Source organism: Vicugna pacos, chromosome 19 (genome assembly GCF_048564905.1).
Source record: "Vicugna pacos chromosome 19, VicPac4, whole genome shotgun sequence".
Taxonomy (NCBI): Eukaryota; Metazoa; Chordata; class Mammalia; order Artiodactyla; family Camelidae; genus Vicugna; species Vicugna pacos.
Window position 1 is genome coordinate 36,196,245 of NC_133005.1, and position 21,596 is coordinate 36,217,840.

At 40.9% G+C, this 21,596-nt stretch overlaps 1 protein-coding gene across 3 annotated transcripts in view; it reads left to right on the forward strand.

Moving 5' to 3' along the window:
* The window catches only part of ARFGEF2 (ARF guanine nucleotide exchange factor 2), an 81,029-nt gene that overhangs the window by 40,101 nt on the left and 19,332 nt on the right, over positions 1-21,596 (forward strand). For all 3 annotated transcript variants that reach the window (XM_072944357.1, XM_072944356.1, XM_072944358.1), the window contains exons 15-26: positions 1,547-1,658; positions 2,179-2,384; positions 4,365-4,449; positions 4,554-4,725; positions 5,338-5,489; positions 6,553-6,681; positions 7,740-7,898; positions 11,077-11,224; positions 12,418-12,517; positions 16,635-16,675; positions 16,778-16,947; positions 21,021-21,172. In XM_072944357.1, the coding sequence (XP_072800458.1) occupies positions 1,547-1,658; positions 2,179-2,384; positions 4,365-4,449; positions 4,554-4,725; positions 5,338-5,489; positions 6,553-6,681; positions 7,740-7,898; positions 11,077-11,224; positions 12,418-12,517; positions 16,635-16,675; positions 16,778-16,947; positions 21,021-21,172 (1,626 nt within the window). The remainder of the gene's footprint in view (positions 1-1,546; positions 1,659-2,178; positions 2,385-4,364; positions 4,450-4,553; positions 4,726-5,337; positions 5,490-6,552; positions 6,682-7,739; positions 7,899-11,076; positions 11,225-12,417; positions 12,518-16,634; positions 16,676-16,777; positions 16,948-21,020; positions 21,173-21,596) is intronic.

Here is a 21,596-nt window from a genome sequence, read left to right on the forward strand (position 1 = left end):
GAGAGAGAGACATTTAATAGCTTTGTGTGGTTGATGCCCGGTCTTTAAAAAAAAATTTTCCTAATTAAAAAAATTAAACCAATTTAGAAAATACAGAAAAGTATAAAGCAAGAATGTTAAAAATCACTTATAAAATTACTACCTAGAGAAAATCAGTTAGTAACATTTTTTTCTATTTATTATGAAAAATTTCAACATACAGAAAAATTAACTTTTGCCATATTAGTGTTAATCTGTGTATGTTTCCCCCTCCCCCTGGATCATTTGAAAGTAATTTGTAGCCATTATAATACTTCAGCTCTACATTGTTGAAAAGTAAAGACACTCTCCCATATAGCCACATCATCATCATTACAATCACTGGTAAATCTTAATGTTTCTTTCCAGTCTTTTACACACAAAAATAAATAAACACACAATCTTATATCCTGTCCAACTTTTGAAAGCTTGGGTGACTTAATAAACTCAATTTATTTTAAAGGTTGATGTTACAATACTTATTTATTAAAATGTTGATCTCATTTCCACTCTCACTATCCCAGCATCCCCCCAGTCTATTCTCCCACAGCAGCTAAAATAATCTTTTAAAAACTGAAACTTGATCTTATCACTTCCCTGCCTAAATCATTCCAGGTTTCCCAATTCCTCACCACACCCTAATCCAGTTTCCAGCCTCCCTCACTGACCTCATCTCCTTCCAGTACTCCTGAGTCACACAGTGCCTTGCAGTCCCTTGAACACCCCAGGGTCTTTTTGCCACTGCACCCTCTGCTTGGAATATTCTTGGGTCTTTTTCATCCTTTAGGCTTGGCAAACATCTCAGAGAGGCCTCCTATAACCAATATCATCTAAACAGGTCGTGAGTTTGTCTCTGTCCCTGCACCGTATTCATATCCTTTCCCCTCAGCCCTTGCCACAGTAATAACAGTACGTAAGCACCATTAAATCCCAGAGTGGACAGTCTAGGGCTGGTACCGTGGCTCTTACGGACGTCAGAAATCCAGGCTCCTTTTATCTTCCTGCTTCACCATCCTGAATACAATTTTCATCTTCACTATTGCCCCATGATTTAATGTGCCTGCAGTACTCCAGTCATCACACATGTATTCTGGGGAAGAAGGAGACAGAACAAAAAGTATATACCTCTCAGCCACGTCAGCTTTGTTAAAAGTCCTTCCTAGAAGTACCCACACCTCTCTGCCCATATCTCAGTGTCTGGAACCTTGGCACATGGCCATGCTTTGTTTCAGGGAAGCAGGGAAATGTAGTTTTTACCCCAGGTAGTTGTGTGTCCAGCTAAGCATCTAGGTTTTATTAGTGTTGGAGAAGAGGAGAATGGATACTGGGTGACAGCCAGCAGATTCTGAACAGCTAGGTCAGAACTTAGAGGTGAACCTTGAGAAAAGCTGCCAGGACACACAGGACCTTCCTAGTTGATAAGTGACAACTTGTTCACGGTGTTATTATAGTTTGCCTTAAACGCCAGCTTTTTCCATCCTCCAGATTTTGAAATAAGCAACCTGTGTTCTGTCTCTTCTTGAAACAGTTTCAACAAGAAACCCAAGAGAGGGATCCAGTATCTCCAGGAGCAGGGCATGCTGGGAACATCAGTTGAAGACATTGCCCAATTCCTGCACCAGGAGGAGCGCCTCGATTCTGTAAGACTGGGGGTTGGGTGCTTGCATGCGGCTTCTGTCATGTGATTCTGAGACCTTGATGGTTTTAACGTAGAGATTGGCCGACCCTCAGTGCAGCGACTGTTGTCACCACCCCTGCTTAGGAAGGTCCTACTCATCCCTTTGGCCAGTGTTGCAGAAAGCTCTTTAAAGGGAATAAACTAAACTCTGGACAGGTAGTTGTTTATTTGGAGGGACAGTGTCAGAGCTTAAAGTGTCCCTTGAATGCTAGAAATTGTTATGGGTGCCCATCTGCAACTGACCTCCCTCCGTAGTGTACCCCATCATTCTTCCATTTTTTAGTTTCTTTTGCCTCCTCCACATCCTTCATGGCAGGACAGATTGAACCTGGAGTGGTTGGATGGGTGGGCAGACCCAGAGATTCAGCCTGTTCTGGGTGTTTAGAGCCGGGGCATTCTGCCTCCCGCATTTGACCAAAGCGTCTTTAACTGGGCGTTCATATTTGACAGTTTGTAGATGTGAATGAGTGTGTATGTTTCAGACTCAAGTAGGTGATTTTCTGGGAGAAAGCATGAAGTTCAACAAGGAGGTGATGTATGCCTACGTGGACCAACTTGACTTCTGTGAAAAGGAGTTTGTCTCAGCCCTGCGGACATTTCTAGAAGGTTTCCGCCTACCTGGGGAAGCCCAGAAGATTGATCGGTTAATGGAGAAGTTTGCTGCAAGATACATAGAGTGCAACCAGGGGTGAGTACTGTGTTTAAGTCCCTTCTGTGCCATTGTTTTGTCTCACTCATAGCACCAATCTTAATGTGGTTAGGGGTTGAGTTTAATCTTTCTAAATCCATATCAAGCTATTAAAGGTTCTGTTGACCATGTGCCAGTCGCTGTGCTAAGGAATTATCTCACATAAGATCTCCCAGCAACTGTTTGTGTGCCCTTCTACAGGAGATTGAGGACCAGAGAAGCTAAGTAAGTAGCCTAAGACCACACAGCTAGAGCCCATGCTATTAAGTACGACAAAAGAGCAATTTTATGAGTTGAGAAGAGGTACTCAGTCACCTCTTCCTTAATCAAGAGCAACTCCCTGACTTAATATATGGGGTAGAAACAAGGATTTTAGTTTTCCTTTGATTATATACTGACGAGCAGGTCACAGAAATGCCTGCCTATCTAATAAAGCCTGCTTAAGTATATGATTTCACCTTGGAGTCTTTTTTGATGTGTAGTTCATGTTTTCGCAGGAAGTGGAAATTGAAAAGAGAGCTGACCTTTATAAACACTTCCTGTGTGTCAGCCGTGCTGTGAGTTTTACGTGCATTTCATTTAATTAACAGTAAGCCTGGGAGTAGCGTCCCTGTTTTATAGGTGAGGAAACAGGCTCTGAGAGATTGAGCAACCTGTCCAAAAATTAATCAGCTAGTAAGTAGCAGAGCGAGGATTGAACATGAATTTGTCTAACTCAAAAGCTCATGCTCTTTCCCCTGAAGGTAAGACTGTCTATAAAGTAGATAAACAGCAAGGTCCTGCTGTACAGCACAGGGAACTGTATTTAATACTTTGTAGTAGCCTATAATGAAAAAGAATATAAAAAGGAATGTGTGTGTGTGTGTGTGTGTGTATCTGAATCACTATGTTCTACACCAGAAATTAACACAACCTTGTAAACCGACTGTATTTCAGTTTTAAATAAATAAGTAAATAAACTGAAGGAGAAAAAAAGAATGTCTGAATATACCATGAACGTGATGTGGAGATTTTTCAGTGGAAACAGTATGATAACAGTTTTGCCTCTCAGGTTAACTTGGTTTTCATAATTCTTGGTCCCAGTCCTCCAAGTGCACAGCAAGCTGTTCCCATGAGATGCCATGGTCAGCAAAGGCAGCATCTGGTCACTTTAACCAAATGGATACTAGAACACGCTGTGAAAGCAGAATCAGATGTGATTTACTTTAAACATATCTCTTGTATGGACCCAGAGACCTTGGTCTGTGTCCCTTAATCAGTAAATATGTGACCCAGTTAAATCTCACGTCGGAATGCAACCTTTACTTTCTTCAGAACTACTCCTTTTCCTCTGGGGGGCAGTTTGGATAGACGAGTTTTTCTTTAGCCTCATATATCACGAAGCTGTGCATCTACAAGTTTTTGTCTTTTCTTGCCATAGGACTTCACCAGTGTATTGTTTATTGAAACAACATAAATATTTTCCTATGTATTTCTGCTGTTAAATATTATAGTGGATAACGTAAAGTTTAAATAGCTAATAACTGGATGGGAGTTTTAGTCGTCTTCCTACCTGGTGCCTGGCACAAAGTAGATGATCTCAGGAATAGGACCAGAGTGAGGCAAGTGACATGCTAAAGGTACAGACTGTAAGGGGCCTCACACTCAGGGTCAAGCACTGCAGGGTCGACACCTGGGGGCAGGGGAGCCTTGCATGCCTCACCCTAGTCCCGGCCCCGGAGGCTCCATAAGGATCTTCTTAAAAATTTGACTTAAAACTGCTTAATTCAAAGAAGTCCAAATCTGACATGTATTCTTAGTTAGCTTTTTCTGTACGCTGGGTCATTCTTTATCACTCGGGGATGGAATCGTGAAAACTCTAGATCGTTTGGCATCACATGGAGCAGTGGGCCTGCTTTAGTGACGCTTGTCTCCTGTCGCCCTGGACCTTCCCAGCCTCATGCGTGTTCTCACGTCTGGAACCTTTTTTTCTTTTTTCAGGCAAACACTGTTTGCTAGTGCGGACACTGCATATGTCCTAGCATATTCGATTATTATGCTGACTACAGACCTGCACAGCCCCCAGGTAAAATATTTTAATGATTTATATACTGTAATGGCTAAGTAAGTAGCTTTATTTGAACCATTGGATGTCTTCTAAGTGGTTTATTAATTTTGTTTTAATTTCAGGTAAAAAATAAAATGACAAAAGAGCAATATATTAAAATGAATCGAGGTATCAATGATAGTAAAGATCTACCTGAAGAATATCTCTCAAGCATCTATGAAGAGATCGAAGGCAAGAAAATTGCAATGAAAGAAACAAAAGAACATACAATTGCAACCAAATCTACTAAGCAGAGTAAGGTCTAATGGCAGATTATTTCTATTAATTCCAGTTTTTGAGTATCAGAATGCATGATTAAGTTCCCTGAAAATGAATTTAGTTTGCATATCTAGCTATCCGAATAAGAAATGTGATTACATTAGTTACTATGATTATGTTGGCTCTCTCATAACATCACTTATCTTCTTGCTAATTTTGCAGTTAGTTACAAGAGGGAATTTAAAATAATCTGAGAGCTAAATTTTATTCCCCCAAAAGATTCCTTAAAACTTTGCTTTAATACCAGTGGTGATTGTGCCAACTTTGATCAGAATTCTTAGTTCAGGTCCCCGTGAAGCTGTCGGTTTCTTTCCTTAAGAGCAGCAGAGTGCTGTGTTTTAGACACACACTCCAGAGCCACGCTGCCTGGACCCAAGTCCCAGCTCTGCTGCTTATTAGCCGTGTGATCCTAGGCAAGTTACTTAGTTTTTGCGCCTCATTTCCTATCAGTAAAATGGTAATACTTGTAACGGATGCATGAGATGTTTGGAAGGATTTGTGAGTTCATTGTAAACCTTTTGAAATAGCCCGGCACACAGCCGACACTCAGTGACCGTTAGCTGCAGTGATTCTCTTACTTCCTTGTAGGTGTAGCGAGTGAAAAGCAGCGACGGCTACTGTACAACTTGGAGATGGAGCAGATGGCTAAAACAGCCAAAGCCCTGATGGAGGCCGTGAGCCATGCCAAAGCCCCGTTTACGAGTGCCACTCACTTGGACCACGTCCGGCCCATGTTCAAAGTGAGTGTGCTGAGAAGTTAAGACATGGCTAAGCCTGATTCTAGAGTTGACCAGCCAGAAGCTAGCCAGCAAGTTGATAATGGCGAAGAGACTGATGAGAGGAGAGGCCAAGTCCAGGTGTTTCTTTCTGAACAGTAATTAGAGCAAGTCCTTCATGGAGGTTCTTTGATGACACTGGGGATGCTGCAGACAGGTTGAACAGTCAACATGTCCAGTTTGAACCCTGCCTTTGCCACTTTGTAGCTCTGTGACCTTGGTCAGGTTACTCAGCCTCTATGGTCATCATCTGTGAAATGGAGACAGATACAGAGAGCTGCAGGGCTGCTGGGGGGATTGAATGAATTAATAATTATTCAGGCAAAATTTTATGTGATATCTCTTCTCAGTGGCCTCAAGGTTAGTTTATCAGTTGAGATTAGGTGGAAGTAAAAGACAGTATCCTGAGGTCTCTCTGTTTTAAAAATGTCTAAAAAAGATACTCATTCTAAATACATAGCATTCATTTTTCTCTAAGATGTCCTTATAGTAACTGTTAATAGCCTGTTGATCAATTCTAGATTTTTGTGAGTTTTTATTTTCAGGAAATTCACAAGAAAATTGGAGGAAAAGTAAAGTCTAAATAATTTGAACTAGGAATATTTCAATAAACTAAGTTTAAAGAACCTAAATTTCTTATAGATTTTACTTTGCATGCCGACCTCTGATTGGTAATGGATGCCTGCTGCACTGTGTAAAGGATTCTCGAGCCCTGATTAGCCTCAGCAGAGAGTGGGGGGGGGTCTCTGATTGATTAGTGATGTCTGCCAGGAGCACACAAGTAGACACGGTGGTGGCACACTAGCCACGCATTTGCCATCCTTTCTTCCGAATTGTACATTTACCAAATGGCCTATCTCTAGTCGTAGCTTTGACCACAGTTTAGGAGGAGTTATTTTATATTGTGAATGAATCAAAATAGCTGTGAACTTTGCATCCTGGCTCTGCTCATAACTAACAGTGTGGCCTCTAAGTGCTCTTTCACACTGAAATTCTAGACATTATTGAAACCTTCCTTCTTTGGTAGCTGGTTTGGACGCCGCTGTTGGCCGCCTACAGCATTGGACTGCAGAACTGTGACGACACTGAGGTGGCCTCCCTGTGTTTGGAAGGCATCCGATGTGCAATCCGGATTGCCTGCATCTTTGGAATGCAGGTGGGTGTAAGTTAGCAAAGCTCCAGAGATGCTGGTGGGCTGTGTACTTTGAGATTTGGCAAAATTTAGAAACTATCAAACGTTTCCAATTAGCCGAAAACGTCTCAGCAAACTCCTTAGTCATGCCCACTGAGAGAAAGCCCACAGATTTGTGGTGACAACAGCCTCATTAGGGGAAAAAACTGTAGATTTGAATTAAAACCTTCTTTGAAGGTAGGTGGGGTCCACGCTACTCAATTGAATTTGACAAAGCAGGCTTCCTATCCATCTGCCTAACTGCCTACCCTGGTGCTTAAAATATTATTTTTCCTTTTAAGTTCAGTTTATTATAATTTCTGTTATATCCAGGTCTTCTCTGGGGGAAATAAATAGTTCAATACAGAAGGAATACGTCTGTATATCTTTTGACTCTTGAAGGATTCACGCAAATAAAATATAATTCTCACACTGTTAAGACACCAGGAATTTGTCAATCCCATGCTTCATTTTCTAAGTCATTAAGAATTTGCACCCATTCATTTTGAAAAGCTCAGTCTTCTGTTCCCTTTTATTTTATAGCTAGGCAATTTCTTTTGGACCAAAACCCTAGGCTTTGACATCAGATGATCTGGGTTTCAAACCCCAGCTCTGTTGCTTCTCTAGTCATGTAACCTTGGCCCAGCTAGCTTCTCCCTAAGACACCCTGTATTTCCTCATTTATAAGCTTGAGAAAATAGACCTACCTTGCAGAATTGTGGCAAATACTAGCATTTGTGTGACAATCTTAGCATTCAACAGAGTCCTCCCCCACTCCCTGCAAAGGGCGTAGCACATGGTACATCAGGTGGAGGTCAGTTGCAAAGAGGGTTAGTTCTTGAACAGGTGACATACAGGGAGCCTCCTCAGGGTGTTCTGGTAGCGAGAGGACAGCAGCGTGGAGTAACTGGCACGTTAATGTGTGTAAAAACCTGTCCACTTGTGCACAGAGGGCATCAGGGAATCCAGGCACAGGCCCTTCGACGTGAAAATGGTCTCGCTCAGGGCAGGGACTCAGCGTTCTCCCATCACTTCCGTTACAGCTGGAACGAGACGCCTATGTTCAGGCCCTGGCACGCTTCTCCCTGCTGACGGCCAGCTCCAGCATCACGGAAATGAAGCAGAAGAACATTGATACCATAAAGACGCTCATCACGGTGGCTCACACCGACGGCAACTACCTCGGGAATTCCTGGCACGAGGTGTGTATCCCTTTGAGAGCCTGGTGATTGCCTTTTCTTAGTTAAGATGAGTCCTGGCTCTCCTTTGATTTAGTGTCAGTCTCTGGTTGACTCCATTTTTCTTGAAGTCAAGCCTAACTTTAACTGTGGGTTTTGTCTCACCCCCAGATAACTCGTGTATCAGAAAGTTAGGCTCCCTAGGGCCACGGAGAGTAAGATGCCTTGGATGCACCACCTCATAGGGTGTCCCCATCCCCAGTGGCCAGTGTCCACACAGAGTGCGCTTCTGTTATGACAACTTTCTTCCCACATCAGCGCCACTTTTCCCAAGTCCTTCCACCTCCTGAGAGCTCTTACTGCCAGTGAGTAGATTTAAGGCAAAGCCGGAAACCTGATTTTTCTCCTAATTGTATCAGAAAAGAAATGGTCACCATCTACAGTGAGCCTATAGGGAGACTGCCAGTGGGTTTCCATTTTTATTTAACTAAACCATATTCTAAGAGTCTCACTTAAAGAGGTGATTATTCACATGTACAAACATGTTTGAAAGGTCATTTATCAAAATTTTAGTTGTTCTAGGGAACAATTAGGTTAGAAATAGCCTACATGTCCCAACAATGAGAGATTGCTCGTTTTTAAGAAAAGAAGTGTGAGGCACCACCATGTCGAGTGTTACGCAACCACGTAAAGCGACGTTGCTGAAAGGAGAGGCAGCCGGATGTTATGTGCTCCCTGATGGAAGCACACGGCACCACCTAAGAAAGGTTTTTGCCCAGAACTCCATCCTGAGTCAATTCCAGCCTCTACTTCCAGCTTTCAGGAAATAAAGGAGACGGAGGAGCGCAGCAAATGGTTGATGGGAATGCAGTCTGAGTGCTCCAGGATATGACAGACCCTTGGAGCAAGTGATCAGGTTCTTCAACAAATAAATTGCAAGAAAAATAGTAGTTTGGGTGACAGGGGGGTACCTAGATTAAAAGAGACTTTAGAGGAAAAAAAGATAAAGATGTCATTAAAGACTATCTAATATTGTAGGAAGATGATCACAGTACATTAAATAAAAAATCATTATAAAACATTGTGAGACATCGTCCCTTGTACCAAACGTACACAGAGAGCGAGGTTTGAAAAGACAGACAAGAATGTTAACACCCCATCTGAGTGACACAGTTATGGAGGTGGTTTATTTTCTCCTTTTTTATGTTAAATTGTTTTCTAATTTCTTAGCCATCTACAGGGATTACTTTTTATTCTGGAGAGAAAACTATAAATGAGTTGAGGTGAGAGCTTGGAGGGTGGTGGGGACCGTGATGTCCTAGGAGAACTGCTCTCCGCCGCCTCCTGTCCCAGGCGTCACGTAGTTAGGAGGCGAGGCCCAGAGCCAGCCGGCTGGCACCCGATCTGGGTCCCCGCCTCTTCCTGCCTGTGTGGCACGGCAAGTTAAGGAGTCTTTGAGCCTCACCTTCCTTCCTCCTTTGTGAGGTGGTTGTGAGAATAAAAGGAGTCAATACGTGGGAAAGGGCTTAGAACGGTATTTGGCAGGTAGTGAGAACTCAGTAGATCCTAGCTGTTGTCACTGCTGACATGGCACTCACCTCAGTCCTTGTCACCCCGTCTTTCCTTTCTTTTTCACATCTCTGCAGTATTCCATATTTGAAAAGATGGTGGGGGGTGTTGTTTTGAGTTGTGGCTTTTTTTAAGAAATAATGTCCTGTTTTCTAAAGAGTCATAGTACTGGTGAATCGATAAATAGCTGCTTTCTTTAACCTGAGAGAGATTAGTGTGGTGCTTTTGCTGGTGGCCAGGTGTATAGCCGTACCTGGAAATTTAAAAGTGAATCAGCCACCTGGTTGATGGTCAGAAACCTTGAGGCATTGGGTTAGAGTCCGTCAGGCCTTGGCCGCGAGTGTCACCAACATGCTTGAGATTCGAGTTATCCCGGCTCTGGAAAAGGGAGGATGTTAACAGTTCACTAGTAGTGATTTAGCAGCACCGAGCCATGTGGAGCGATCAGGGGATGGCTCTCTCTGGTGGAATTAAGTACCTTTCTCAGTCAAGAGGAAGGCAATTTATAATTGAAAATACTCAGCAGTGGTCAGTGGTATGGTAGAGTCCCATACTCTGGGATTGGATTGTAAGGTCATCATGAAAAGCAAAACTCAGCTTTAGTCAGAAGTCCCCATGGAATTCCTTAGGAGGGGTTTACCTAGAGATCTACATACTGTCCCTCAGTAAGTTTCATGCAGCCAGTTTTTGCTCCAGTAGAAGTTGAAACCAGTCTCTGTTTCTCCGGGTAAGCTCCAGGTGGGAGAGGGCTCATGTGCAGGTATGGGTTCTCGAGCACCTGAACTACCCCACAGGGCTGGAAGATACAGTCTTTTCTCCTATGCACACCCATTCTAGGGCACTTTTCATTTATTCAGTTAATTAAATAATAATTGCCAACTATTTTAAGTGCTAAGGATGCAACAGTGAACAAGACACAGTTAATGCTCTGTTTGCCCTTAAGACAGAGAACAAATATATGACATAATGCCAAAAAGTAGTAAATACTAAGAAAAAAATATGTGACCAGGAGATGGAAATGGGGAGGGTGTGTGATCTCGTGGTGGTCAAGGGAGGTCTCTCTGAGGGACACATGTCTAAGCTGGGCATCTGAGGGGTGAGCCGTGGGGAAGAGCATGTTCAAGCATAAGGAATAGCGAGTGCCAAGGCTCTGGGCTAGGACTAGACATGTCAAGTTAAAGGAGCAGCAGGGAGGCTGGGGAGGCTGGCGTGTTGTGTATCTGAGCGGTGGAGTGGGAGGGCAGAGGGGTTGGCTAAGTCAGACTAGGCGGTGCGCTTACTGAGTGGTGTGGTGGGTGAAATCCCATTCTCCAATCAGATGCTTTTTCTTTATTGAGCACTAATTAAATTTGCATAATAAAACATTTATGTAGCATAACTGTGTTTTGCCAGTTTTTCTTTTGCTCGTTTTTTCTTTTCCTTTTTAACAGAAAAAAAGAAAAGTGAAGTTTGTCTTCCAGACCCAGCCAGGTTTCCCAGCCGGAATTAGGGCAGGCCATCTTAAGAGCCTCAGATTTTGTTCTTCTGAAAAGCTGCGTGTTTCAGAGAACTCTTTAATGACTAATGTAAGATTATAGTGCCCTTTTCGGGCTATGAAGTGGGAACTCATTCCTTCACACCTTCTTTTCCTTAGATCTTGAAATGCATCAGCCAGCTGGAGCTCGCTCAGCTGATAGGAACCGGAGTGAAGACCCGATACCTGTCTGGGACTGGGCGTGAAAGAGAAGGGAGCCTGAAGAGCCACACGTTGGCGGGAGAAGAGTTCATGGGCCTTGGCCTCGGTAAGACCCCAGGCCCCACGGCTGGCCGTCTTGGACTCACGGGTTAACCAGAATGAAACTTCTCATCTTATCAGGACTGTCATGTGGATTGTCTCCTCCTTATGTGCCAGCTGACAGTGTGTTTGCTAGTGGAAATGGAGGCGCTGCCTCAGCTCTCTAAATTGTAATTAAACTGTCGAGTAAATGCCTATTTTATCAGCAGCGGCAGGGTGCGTTGCTTTTCTTTCTATACATATAACTACGTGGGGGTGGGGGGAGCCATTTGCTTTAGAAAGGCTGCCTGCAGCCTTAGTACGTGGTATTAGAGGAGTGGGTGTGCATATCTCTAGGTTTTAAAAGGTAGATTCAGCCTCTCTTCCATGTTCATTTGGGGGTCTTTTGTTAAATGGTATTCTTCTGAAAGTAGAATAATTTTTGACTGCATATTGAACTGAGAGACTCCCTTGTCAGTGATATAACATCATCATAACAGTAAAAAGGGCAAGCAAATGTGCCAGGTCGCATTCTAAGTGCTCAGTTTATATACTCTAATTTATTTAATTTTTGTAACAACTCCGTGAGATTGGGGTTATCATCATCCCCATTTTGTGTAAATGAGAAAAGTGAGCTACAGGATGTGAAATGACTTGAACAAGGTCACATTAGGAGGAAGTGGCAGAGATCAGTTCCAAACCCAGGCCACTTGATGCAGAGAGCAGGCTCCTAGGTCATTCATACCGTGGTTGAAATAATGCAGTATAACAAAAGGACAAACTATGAAAATGGAGAGGTGAAATAGCAACTACTTCTTAGGGTGTATGTGAGGGTGGGTGACTGGAGTGAGACCCTAGAAAGCGCCCCAAGCCTCCAGGAGGTGAAACCGTTACATGTTCTAGGGGCTCTGGGTTAGTACTGATCAGTTTGAATTTCTAAATATAAGCATTTAATACTGTGAAAATGTAAAAGACTATTCAGAAAGGGAGATGTTTGGTACAAACAAGGGAGCTTGTAACAAGAATGTATTCTAAACGCTAAACACCACAACCTAAGTTTAATTTTCTTCTGTCATCAATGGAGGTTCTTTTGTTGTTTGTTTTTCCTGCAAATCATTCTCATTTATGTCTCTTGTCTGTTCACATTGATGTCACCGGATACTTCGTTCTAAATAGCTGACGGTTTTTGAAGCACTGTTGATTTTGTGCATTGTGTTTCAGGTAACTTGGTGAGTGGTGGAGTGGATAAAAGACAGATGGCCAGCTTCCAGGAATCAGTTGGTGAGACCAGCTCACAGAGTGTGGTCGTAGCTGTAGACAGGTGATGATTTTGTTTTCTGGCGAGAGTGGACTACCCAGTAGCTTGGCATCTTCTATATGGTTACTGAGTGTGAATGAGTTCTAATTTGTTCGACTGTTACAAGTGTTGTGAGCTCCAGATCACTCAAGCTAAGAAAGATTAAAAGTGGGACACATGATCCACAACTACTGATAACCTTCAGATTTATTTGAATTTTGACCTTGAAATTGTATCATAACCTTTTTAAAAATAATTTTAGCTTTGTGACCAAAGTCAGGTCAAAAACAAGCATTTTTGGTTTGTGCTAATGTTTTAAATTACCTTGTTTCCTTGGTGTAGAAATTACTTTTTTAAAATTTCAAGACGAGTTTAGGATTTAAAGCCTACCCATAAGTGAATGTTGGCCGAGTTGACATTTTCCATTTGTTTCCTCAGAACCTTCCTATTGTTTCTGTTTACTTAAAACTTGACCTAAACATCCAAGAGAAACAAAGGCATTCTCATTTGAAGATACTCGTTAGGTACTAGTGCTTAAAATATGAATTTTCTTAAAATCAACAAACTCCTGAAAATTACCATTGAACAATCATGTACATTAAATATAGACAATTTTGAGATGATAGCAGTATGGAATTAATGACATAATTTGTATTACTCTCAGAACAATTTCCTTAGCATTTTAAACCCTTTATCAGCATATTTTTCTTACCTTGCTCCTATTACTTCTCTGCTTCTCTCCAACAGAGATATTGTCTATAACATACTTTTGATGGGTTTTCTCCACTTTTTTCCACTTAGGTTTAGGCTAATAGAACAAAATATTTATTCTGCCATTAACCACACATTTCTTTCCTGTTTCTCTGCCTCAGCCAGATAGCAGACAGTAGCAATTTTGCCTAGCACCTTTTCGTATGCTACTCCATTTTTTTAAATTGAGATATAATTCACATACTGTAAGATTTACTCTTTTAAAATGTACAATTCAGTGGTTTTTAGTATATTCAGAGTTATGCAACCATCACCACTAATGCATTTCAGAGTATTTTGATCACCCCATGAAGAAGCCCCACATTTATTGCAATCGCTCCCCATTTCCTCTCCCACCAGTTCTGGTAACCACTGACCTACTTTCTGCCTGTGTGGGTTTGCCGATTCTGGACATTGTTGAATTGTCTGTTTCTCCCTTTCAGTGCTGTCTTTTTTGCCTCATTGTTTAGGGGCTCTGTTGTAGATACATATATATTTATTGAGTTTTTTTTTTTTTTGACAGATTAAATGTTTTATTATAAAGTGATCTTTGTCTCTAGCAGTTACTTTAGTTTTAAGTCTGTGCTGTCTAATATTAGTGCGGCCACTCTTGTTCTCTCTTGGGTACTGTTTGCGTGCTGTATCTTCTTCCATTCTTTTACTTTCAGCCTATTTGTGTCTTTGATTCTAAAGGGAATCTCTTTAGACAGCATATAACTGGACCATGTTTATTTTAATCCATTCTGCCAGCCTCTTCCTTTGATTTAATTCATTTACATTTAATGTAATTGCTAGCAGACAGGATTTAATACCTGCTATTTTTAAGTATGTGTTATGTCTCTTTTGTTCCCCTGTCTCTCCATCATTATTGCTGTGTTTTGTGTAAAGAGATTTTTTTTAGTGTATTGTTTTACTTCCCTTGTTAATTTTATTGTCTTTTTAAAGTTATTTTCCTAGTGATTCTTGAAGATTAGGATTAATAAATCTTAACTTTTAATATTCTTCTTTGAGTGAATAGCAACTTAATTTTAATAATATGAAATTGGCTCCTGTTCTCTCCCTCCTTTTCTGTGCTATTATTGTCATAAAAATTATGTCTTCGTGTTTTTTGCCCATTAGCACATTTGTAATTCCTACTTTTGCTATTGTCTTTTCAATCAGTTAAGTAAAATGAGTTACAGACAAAAAATGCATTATCTTTTATATTTCCTACGTGGTTACCTTTACCAGTGCTCTTCGTTTCTTCATTTCAGTTATTATCTGTTATCCTTTCATTTTGACCTGAAGAACTTCCTTTAGTATTTCTTTTGGGCAGATCTATTCACAATGAATTGCCTCAGTTTTTATTTATTTCAGAATATTTTAATTTCTCCACTTTTGAATGTTAGTTTTGCTAGATATAAAATTCTTGGTTGATAGTCTTAATTTCAGCACCTCAACTATGTTATCCCATTGCCCTTTGGCCTCCGTTGTTTCTGATGAGAAATCAGCTGTTAATCTCATTTAGGATCCCTTATATGTGATGTGTCTGTTCTCTCACTACTTTCAGGATTTTCTCATTGTGTTTGGCTTTCAACAGTTTGATTGTGATATATCTGAGTGTTGATCTCTGAGTTTTTCTTACTTGGAGTTTGTTGACATTCTTGAATGTGTAGATTGTTGTTTTTCATAAAAAATTTGGGAAGTTTTTAGCCATTGTTTCTTGAAAATTTTTTCAGCCTCTTTCATTATGTGTATGTAGATACACTTGATGGTGTCTCCCAGGTCTCTGAGGCTTCCATTTTTCATTCATTTTTTAAAGTTTTTTTTTATTTCTGTTCATCACATTGAATAATCTCATTTGACCTGTCTTCAAGTTTACTAATTATTCTGTCAGCTCAGAACTGCTGTTGAGCCCTTCCAGTGACTTTTTCATTTCAACTTTATAATTTTAACTCCAGAATTTCTGTTTGGTTCTTTTTTTATTATTTTAGAGCATTTATTAATACTCTCTATTTGGTGAGATATTATCCTCATATTTTCCTTTAGTTCTTTGAACATACTCAAAGTAACTAACTGAAAAACTCTGGTGAATTTAATAACCTGGGCTTCCTCAGGCATGGCTTCTGTTGTTCTTTTACTGTGAACGGGCCATCTTTTCTTGTCTCTGCATTTTTTGCAATTTTTTTGTTGAAAACTGGACATTTTAAATAATGCAACGTGGCAACTTTGGATATCAGATCCTCCACTTCCCGCTCAGGGCTGGTTGTTGTTGTCATTGCAATTTGTTTAGTGATTTTCTTGAGCTACTTATATAAGTCTATATTCTTTTCACATGTGGTCACTGTCTCTGCTCAGTTAGCCTTGGTGGTCAGCTAAGAATTGGACAGATTCCCGGAACTGTTAGATCCCCTAGCCTTTGCTGAGGGGTTCTGTGTGCATTTTGGGGCTCTCCTTTGCTACTCAGACAAGCTGTTTACAACTCTGCCTTTGCCTTGACTTCTTGTTCATGGAGAGCCTTAAGGCCAGCCAAATGAGAGCTTAGGGCCTTATCGTATCTTTCCTGGGTGTGTGCAAAGCCTTACACACTCAGTGGCTGTCTAGAGTCCCAGGAATGTGTGGGAACTTTTTAAAGCCACCTATGGACATTTCATTCCCAGCTTTTCCTTTTAAGTTTTTGGCCAGTTTTTTGTTTGCCCCAATTGTTATTGCCACCTCGGGTAAGCTACAGTGTTAAACACTGATTGTTTTTGGTAAAAGGCCCCTGGGGGAAAAGACTGTTTGCATCGAATGAAGTACGAGTTAGGTCAAAAGATTACAAATCCTGTAAATGTCTGTTCTCAAAGAATGATGTTTTGGGGGCACTCCAAGACTTTTCTGTTCTCACAAGTGGTTATCAGGCTCCTGAGTTCAGTTACTGTGACTTTGAAGCTGTTGGTTTTCAAGGTTCCTATGAAGCTGGAGATAGTGGAAATAGACCAAGTTAAAAATACCACAGTTTGTTACTTATACTGAGAAAAACATTTTTTAGACCTTTGGTAATTTCCAGAGTTTAGTTCTGAAAAAGTTGATTTTTTAAAATTTTTTCCACTTTTTTGATTGTTGCTGTTATGGAGCAGCAGCTTTTTAAAGGTCATCCCTGCCACTCCCACTGTCGTGACATTACATGCTATTACATTTTGACTCTCCCCCCATCCCTTTGCTGTGTCTCTTCCTCTTTCTATCAGTATAAGCATTTCTGCTGTCACCTCAGCTCACTGACCAGTTGTATACCTCTGATGCCTCATCATTTATTTTAGTGGAAGTGCCAGACCTGAAATGTTTCCTTTCCATCTTTTCTAAGTGTTTAAAATAGAAACTTCTGCTTCCAAAGCTAATTTTTATTTTATTATGTCTGGAATTTTCTTCCTAGAATTTTTACGGGGTCGACCAGACTCGATGGAAATGCAATAGGTACGTATTTGACTCACCTGTGACAACTACAGAAGCCTCGTGTTGTGACTGTCTGACCGTTACTAACGAGGCCTCGCGTGTGTTGTTGGGTCTGGCCTGTAGTTGACTTTGTCCGCTGGCTGTGTGCCGTGTCCATGGACGAGCTGGCTTCCCCCCACCATCCCCGCATGTTCAGCTTGCAGAAGATTGTGGAGATATCATACTACAACATGAACCGGATCCGACTGCAGTGGTCCCGAATATGGCATGTGATTGGAGATCACTTCAATAAGGTAACCCTTCAGATTCAAAAACCACCCTATCAGTGTCCAAAAAAGACAGGCAACTAATGTCAAAGAAGAAGTAATGAGGGTTTAGGTGCCTGTGATTCATTTTCCCTGTGGAGTCAAGAACAGCTCATAGTATCCTTATCTATTGATAGAACTCATGAAGAATGAATTAAAAATCTATCGGTATCAAAACTACTTTAATAGCCCATATTTAGGATGTACACTAACACCACAGAAATCGTTACAGTCATTAGATGAATGTATTGGTGTTTGAAAGCATTGTGAAATCCTGAAGCACCTTCTGGATGACCCAAGATTAAGTTATGTTGCATATAGTTTCACTGTGAACATCACTACCTTGTATTCTGGCATCCATGGCCACCGCTCTTCTGAAACCTTTGTCAAGGAAACTAACATTTATTTAAATGAGAAACAAGCCAGAGACTTCTGTGCCCTAAAACTGACAACTACTGAGAGAAAACCAGGCCTTTCTCCACTAGGGGTTTCACTGTATACATACAGACACATGTATATTGAACCAGTGAAATCAATATACGTATTATGTGTATGTCTGTATCTGTAATGTCATTTGCTTTATAAGGGAAAACAGCTTAATAACGCTATTGTTTCCTTCCAAAACACAGTTCATGATTCCAGAAAAATTTCCTTAGGCCTGGAGATGCAGAGTTATAATGTAAATGCTTAAAAATAGTGTTAATAAAAGCGTATCCACAAGAGAACTGCTCTTCCTACATTGACTAGAAGAAAATCAGAGAGGGGAGGATGTAGCTCAGTGGTAGAGTGCATGACTAGCATGCATGAGGTCCTAGGTTCAATCCTCAGTACCTCCATTAAAAATAAATTTTTAAAAAGCCTACCAACCCCCTCCCCCCACCCACCAAAAAAAGAAAGAATCTGTCATTGGGATACAGAACAAGCAGTAGAGTGCTGGCAAATGATTTGTAGCATCTGCCGATTTCTGTGGTGTAAATGCCCCACCACGATCAACTGAAAGCTAGCAATGTGATGTCACTAAGTGTGGATTAGGAAGGGTTGGGCACTGTTGGCTCTCCCAGGCAGCTATTCTAGAACCCCTCTGAAATGAGGCATTGTCACATGTAATCTTTCTTCTAACTTGGTCCATCAGCTAATCAGAGTTCTTTGTTTACTTTGCTTCCTTATCAGCTCAAAGTGAGGCACCTCCGAGCACACCATCTGCTTAACAAACTGTCAGAGTGCCTTGTAGCAGGGAGTAAACAGATGAGGTCCCTGCCCTAATGGAGGTCATTTGCATTTTATGATAAAATTACTGATGGTAAAGGATCAGTTAATGCGATGTGTCAGGCCTCTCTAGAGGTGATCTTTCATCTGAGCCGTCAGTGAGGAGGCAGCCCTGAGAACCTGCACATGACCCAGAGCAGCTGTTTGTTGAGTGAATAGTATCACTGTCAGCTGAAGCAATCAGTCACCTCAGCAACCATGTTTACCACAATTCTGGGTAAATAAATTCTTGGTGGACCAGTTGACGTCATTAATGTGAACTTGTTTGGGAGAGAAAATGTAAACGATTACCATGACTGTACCTTGTAGTCTCGTCCAAGCCTATGACAAGCTTGGGATCTAGGCTGGCAGATAGTAATTAAGCATGTCGTGGTTGTCAACCTCATTACAAATGTCCGTTCCATCTAATCAGTGCTGTTAAGCACAAAGTTGTGGAAAACTTAGTTGCTCAGTCTGGGGCTCATCATTCTTTCCACCAGCTCAGAAAGCTGTGCTGTTTCCCCTCGGGAACTGGAGCACATGAGAATCTGTGGGTTTAAGGAAGTGGACGGCTGGTACAGCTCTCTGGATTCTAGCATAGTCATTGGGACAGTCACACGTTTCCCTTCTTCTAAACTAGGGCACGTGTGCTCCCAGGGTGTGCTAAGCTGCACTGTAAGCATGGTGTGTATTCTTGAAGCAGGGATTCCTGAATCCTCCTAGAGTTTTAGGCAGGGAGTAATATTCTCATTAGTCTCTAATTACATCAATATTACATGAACATTTTAAAAAACGTTACAGCAAAAAACAGCCTTGACCATCCTCACCCCCAACAGACCCTCCCCTAAGCTAATTATTTTTTATCAGTTCAGTATACAAACATATCTTGGAGATGCTGCGGATTCAGTTCCAGACCAAAGCAATAAAGTGAATCACATTAATTTTTTGGTTTCCCAGTGCATAAAAAAGTTATGCTTACCCTATACTGTAGTTTGTTAAGTGTGCAGTAACATTATGTCTAAAAAAAGTACCTTAATAAAAAAAACATTATTGCTAAAAAATGCAGACCATCATCTGAACCTTCAGCAAGGCATAATCTTTCTGTAGTAGTAACATTCAAAGATCACTGATTACAGATCACCGTAGCAAGTATAACAATAATGAAAAAGTTTGAAATATTGGAAGAATTATTAAAATGAGACACAAAGTGAGCAGATGCTATAGGAAAGATGGTACTAGTTGACTTGCTCAACACAGTTGCCACGAACCTTCAGTTTATAAAAAACACAGTATCTGTGAAGCTCAATGAAATGAGATGTGGCTGTAAATCTTCCTATTTTTCGATGCACATATATGTGTATGTACTCATAGAAATGTAGATAATGTTGTCTTGGTTTGTTTTGCTTTTTTAAAAAAATGTAAGTAGTATTACATGTATCATTTAGTGACTGGCTGCAGCAGATCTCCAGAACCCTTTTCATCTTGCAGAGCTGAAACTCTGTACCCACTAAACAGCTCCCCATTCCTTCCTCCCCCTATTCCTGGCCACCACCGTTCTACTTTTTGTATGAATTTGACAACTCTAGGTACCTTGTGTAAGTGGAATTATATGGTATTTGTTTTTTTGTAACTGCCTTATTTCACTTAGCATCATGTCCTCAAGGTTTATCCATGTTGTATGTAGCATGTGACAGAATTTTCCTTTTTTGTTTTTTAAGGCTGGATTTATTCTTCCTTTTTAACTGCCAAATATTATTTTGTGTATATGAATATACCATTATGTAGCCATTTTCCTATTGACGGTCCCAATTTTTTTTTTAATTACAAATGATACTGCAGCATTTTTTAAAGGTTTTTTTGTGGGGGGAGTGGTAATTAGGTCTACTTATTAATTTATTTATTAAGTTGTTTTTGTTTTTATTTTTAATGTAGGTACTGGGGATTGAACCCAGTACCTCGTGCATGCTAAGTACTCACTCTACCACTGAGCTATACCTGCCCCACCTCCTCTGAAGCATTACTTGTGTAAAACATTTTCTGGTCAGACCACGTGTCGGTGGAATTCCTTGCTTGGAGCAGGCTACTGCAAAGTGCCCCGATGCCTTGGTAGGGCTTCCAGTGGGAAACATTTCCTTGCTCTGCTCTTTGGAATTCTTCTTGAGGGAAAGATCTGAGAAGCACCAACTGAATATGTATACTCATAACTCCAGTCCCTAAAAGTAGGTAAACCATAGATAAGTACAATTTTAAGGAAATTGAAAAGCCTCAATATTTCTGCTGGATTTTTCAAGGCTGATGATATTCATTTATAATCACTTGCTTTAGGTGACAGACATGGGAAAGTGTGAAGAGGGTTTACAGAGACTCTAAAGTCTTTTGACCTCTTTTATATATTGAATAAAATTAAATAGCACTTGGTGGAGGTTATTTAATGGGTAGAGTTTCAGGTTTGCATGATGAAAAGAGTTCTGGAGATTGGTTGCACACCAGTGTGAATGTATGTAACATTACTGACTAAACTGTGCACTTAGAAATAGTTCAGGTAATAAATTTTATGTTCTATGTATTTTGCCACAATTTTAAAAAATTACATAGCACATTTTGAAAGCATATTTAATCAAATGTGCAATACTGATCTTTCACCGTTAAACTTAAAACCATACAGGTCATAGTCAAGAAACATCTTTTTTTTCTCCTTAGGTGTTTTATCCCAGAGCATTTGTTTTGAAGGCAGTCTGTCCATTGTTTATGTTCAGAGCCCCGTACCCACCGTTGTTGCACTGTGCCTATTTCATCTCACCTCCTGTCCTGCTCAGGTCGGCTGTAACCCCAATGAGGATGTGGCAATCTTTGCTGTTGACTCATTAAGGCAACTCTCCATGAAGTTTCTTGAGAAGGGAGAATTAGCCAACTTCCGCTTCCAGAAAGATTTTCTGAGGCCCTTTGAGCATATCATGAAGAAAAACAGGTATGTGCATTGTTCTGGCAGATCCTTGGCCATACCCCGACTGGGAGTCTAAAAAGGCCTCCTAACACTAACCACACAATTAATTTTTTCCTCTCTTGTTGGTGGAAGCAAATAAAATGAGCAGACTGTGATTCACATGTATTGTCACTAAATCACCCTAAGATCTGCATGTAACCTTTCCCAGAAGATTACAGATTACATCACTGCAACTAGCAGAAGTGTGTCATGCATCCTTACCGGGGCTGGTACTGGCAGTTTGGAGATAGAGCCACTGCCACAGCATCCTTGGGCAGGGTCAGGAACTGTGGGACCCAGCATTTCTGCCCCGGGGAGCTGGTAAAAAGTCAGCATAGCTGTCCCTCCGAAGCACTCCCTGTTCATCCACTCACTTGGCCTATATTTTTTTTTTACTTGTTTTAATTGA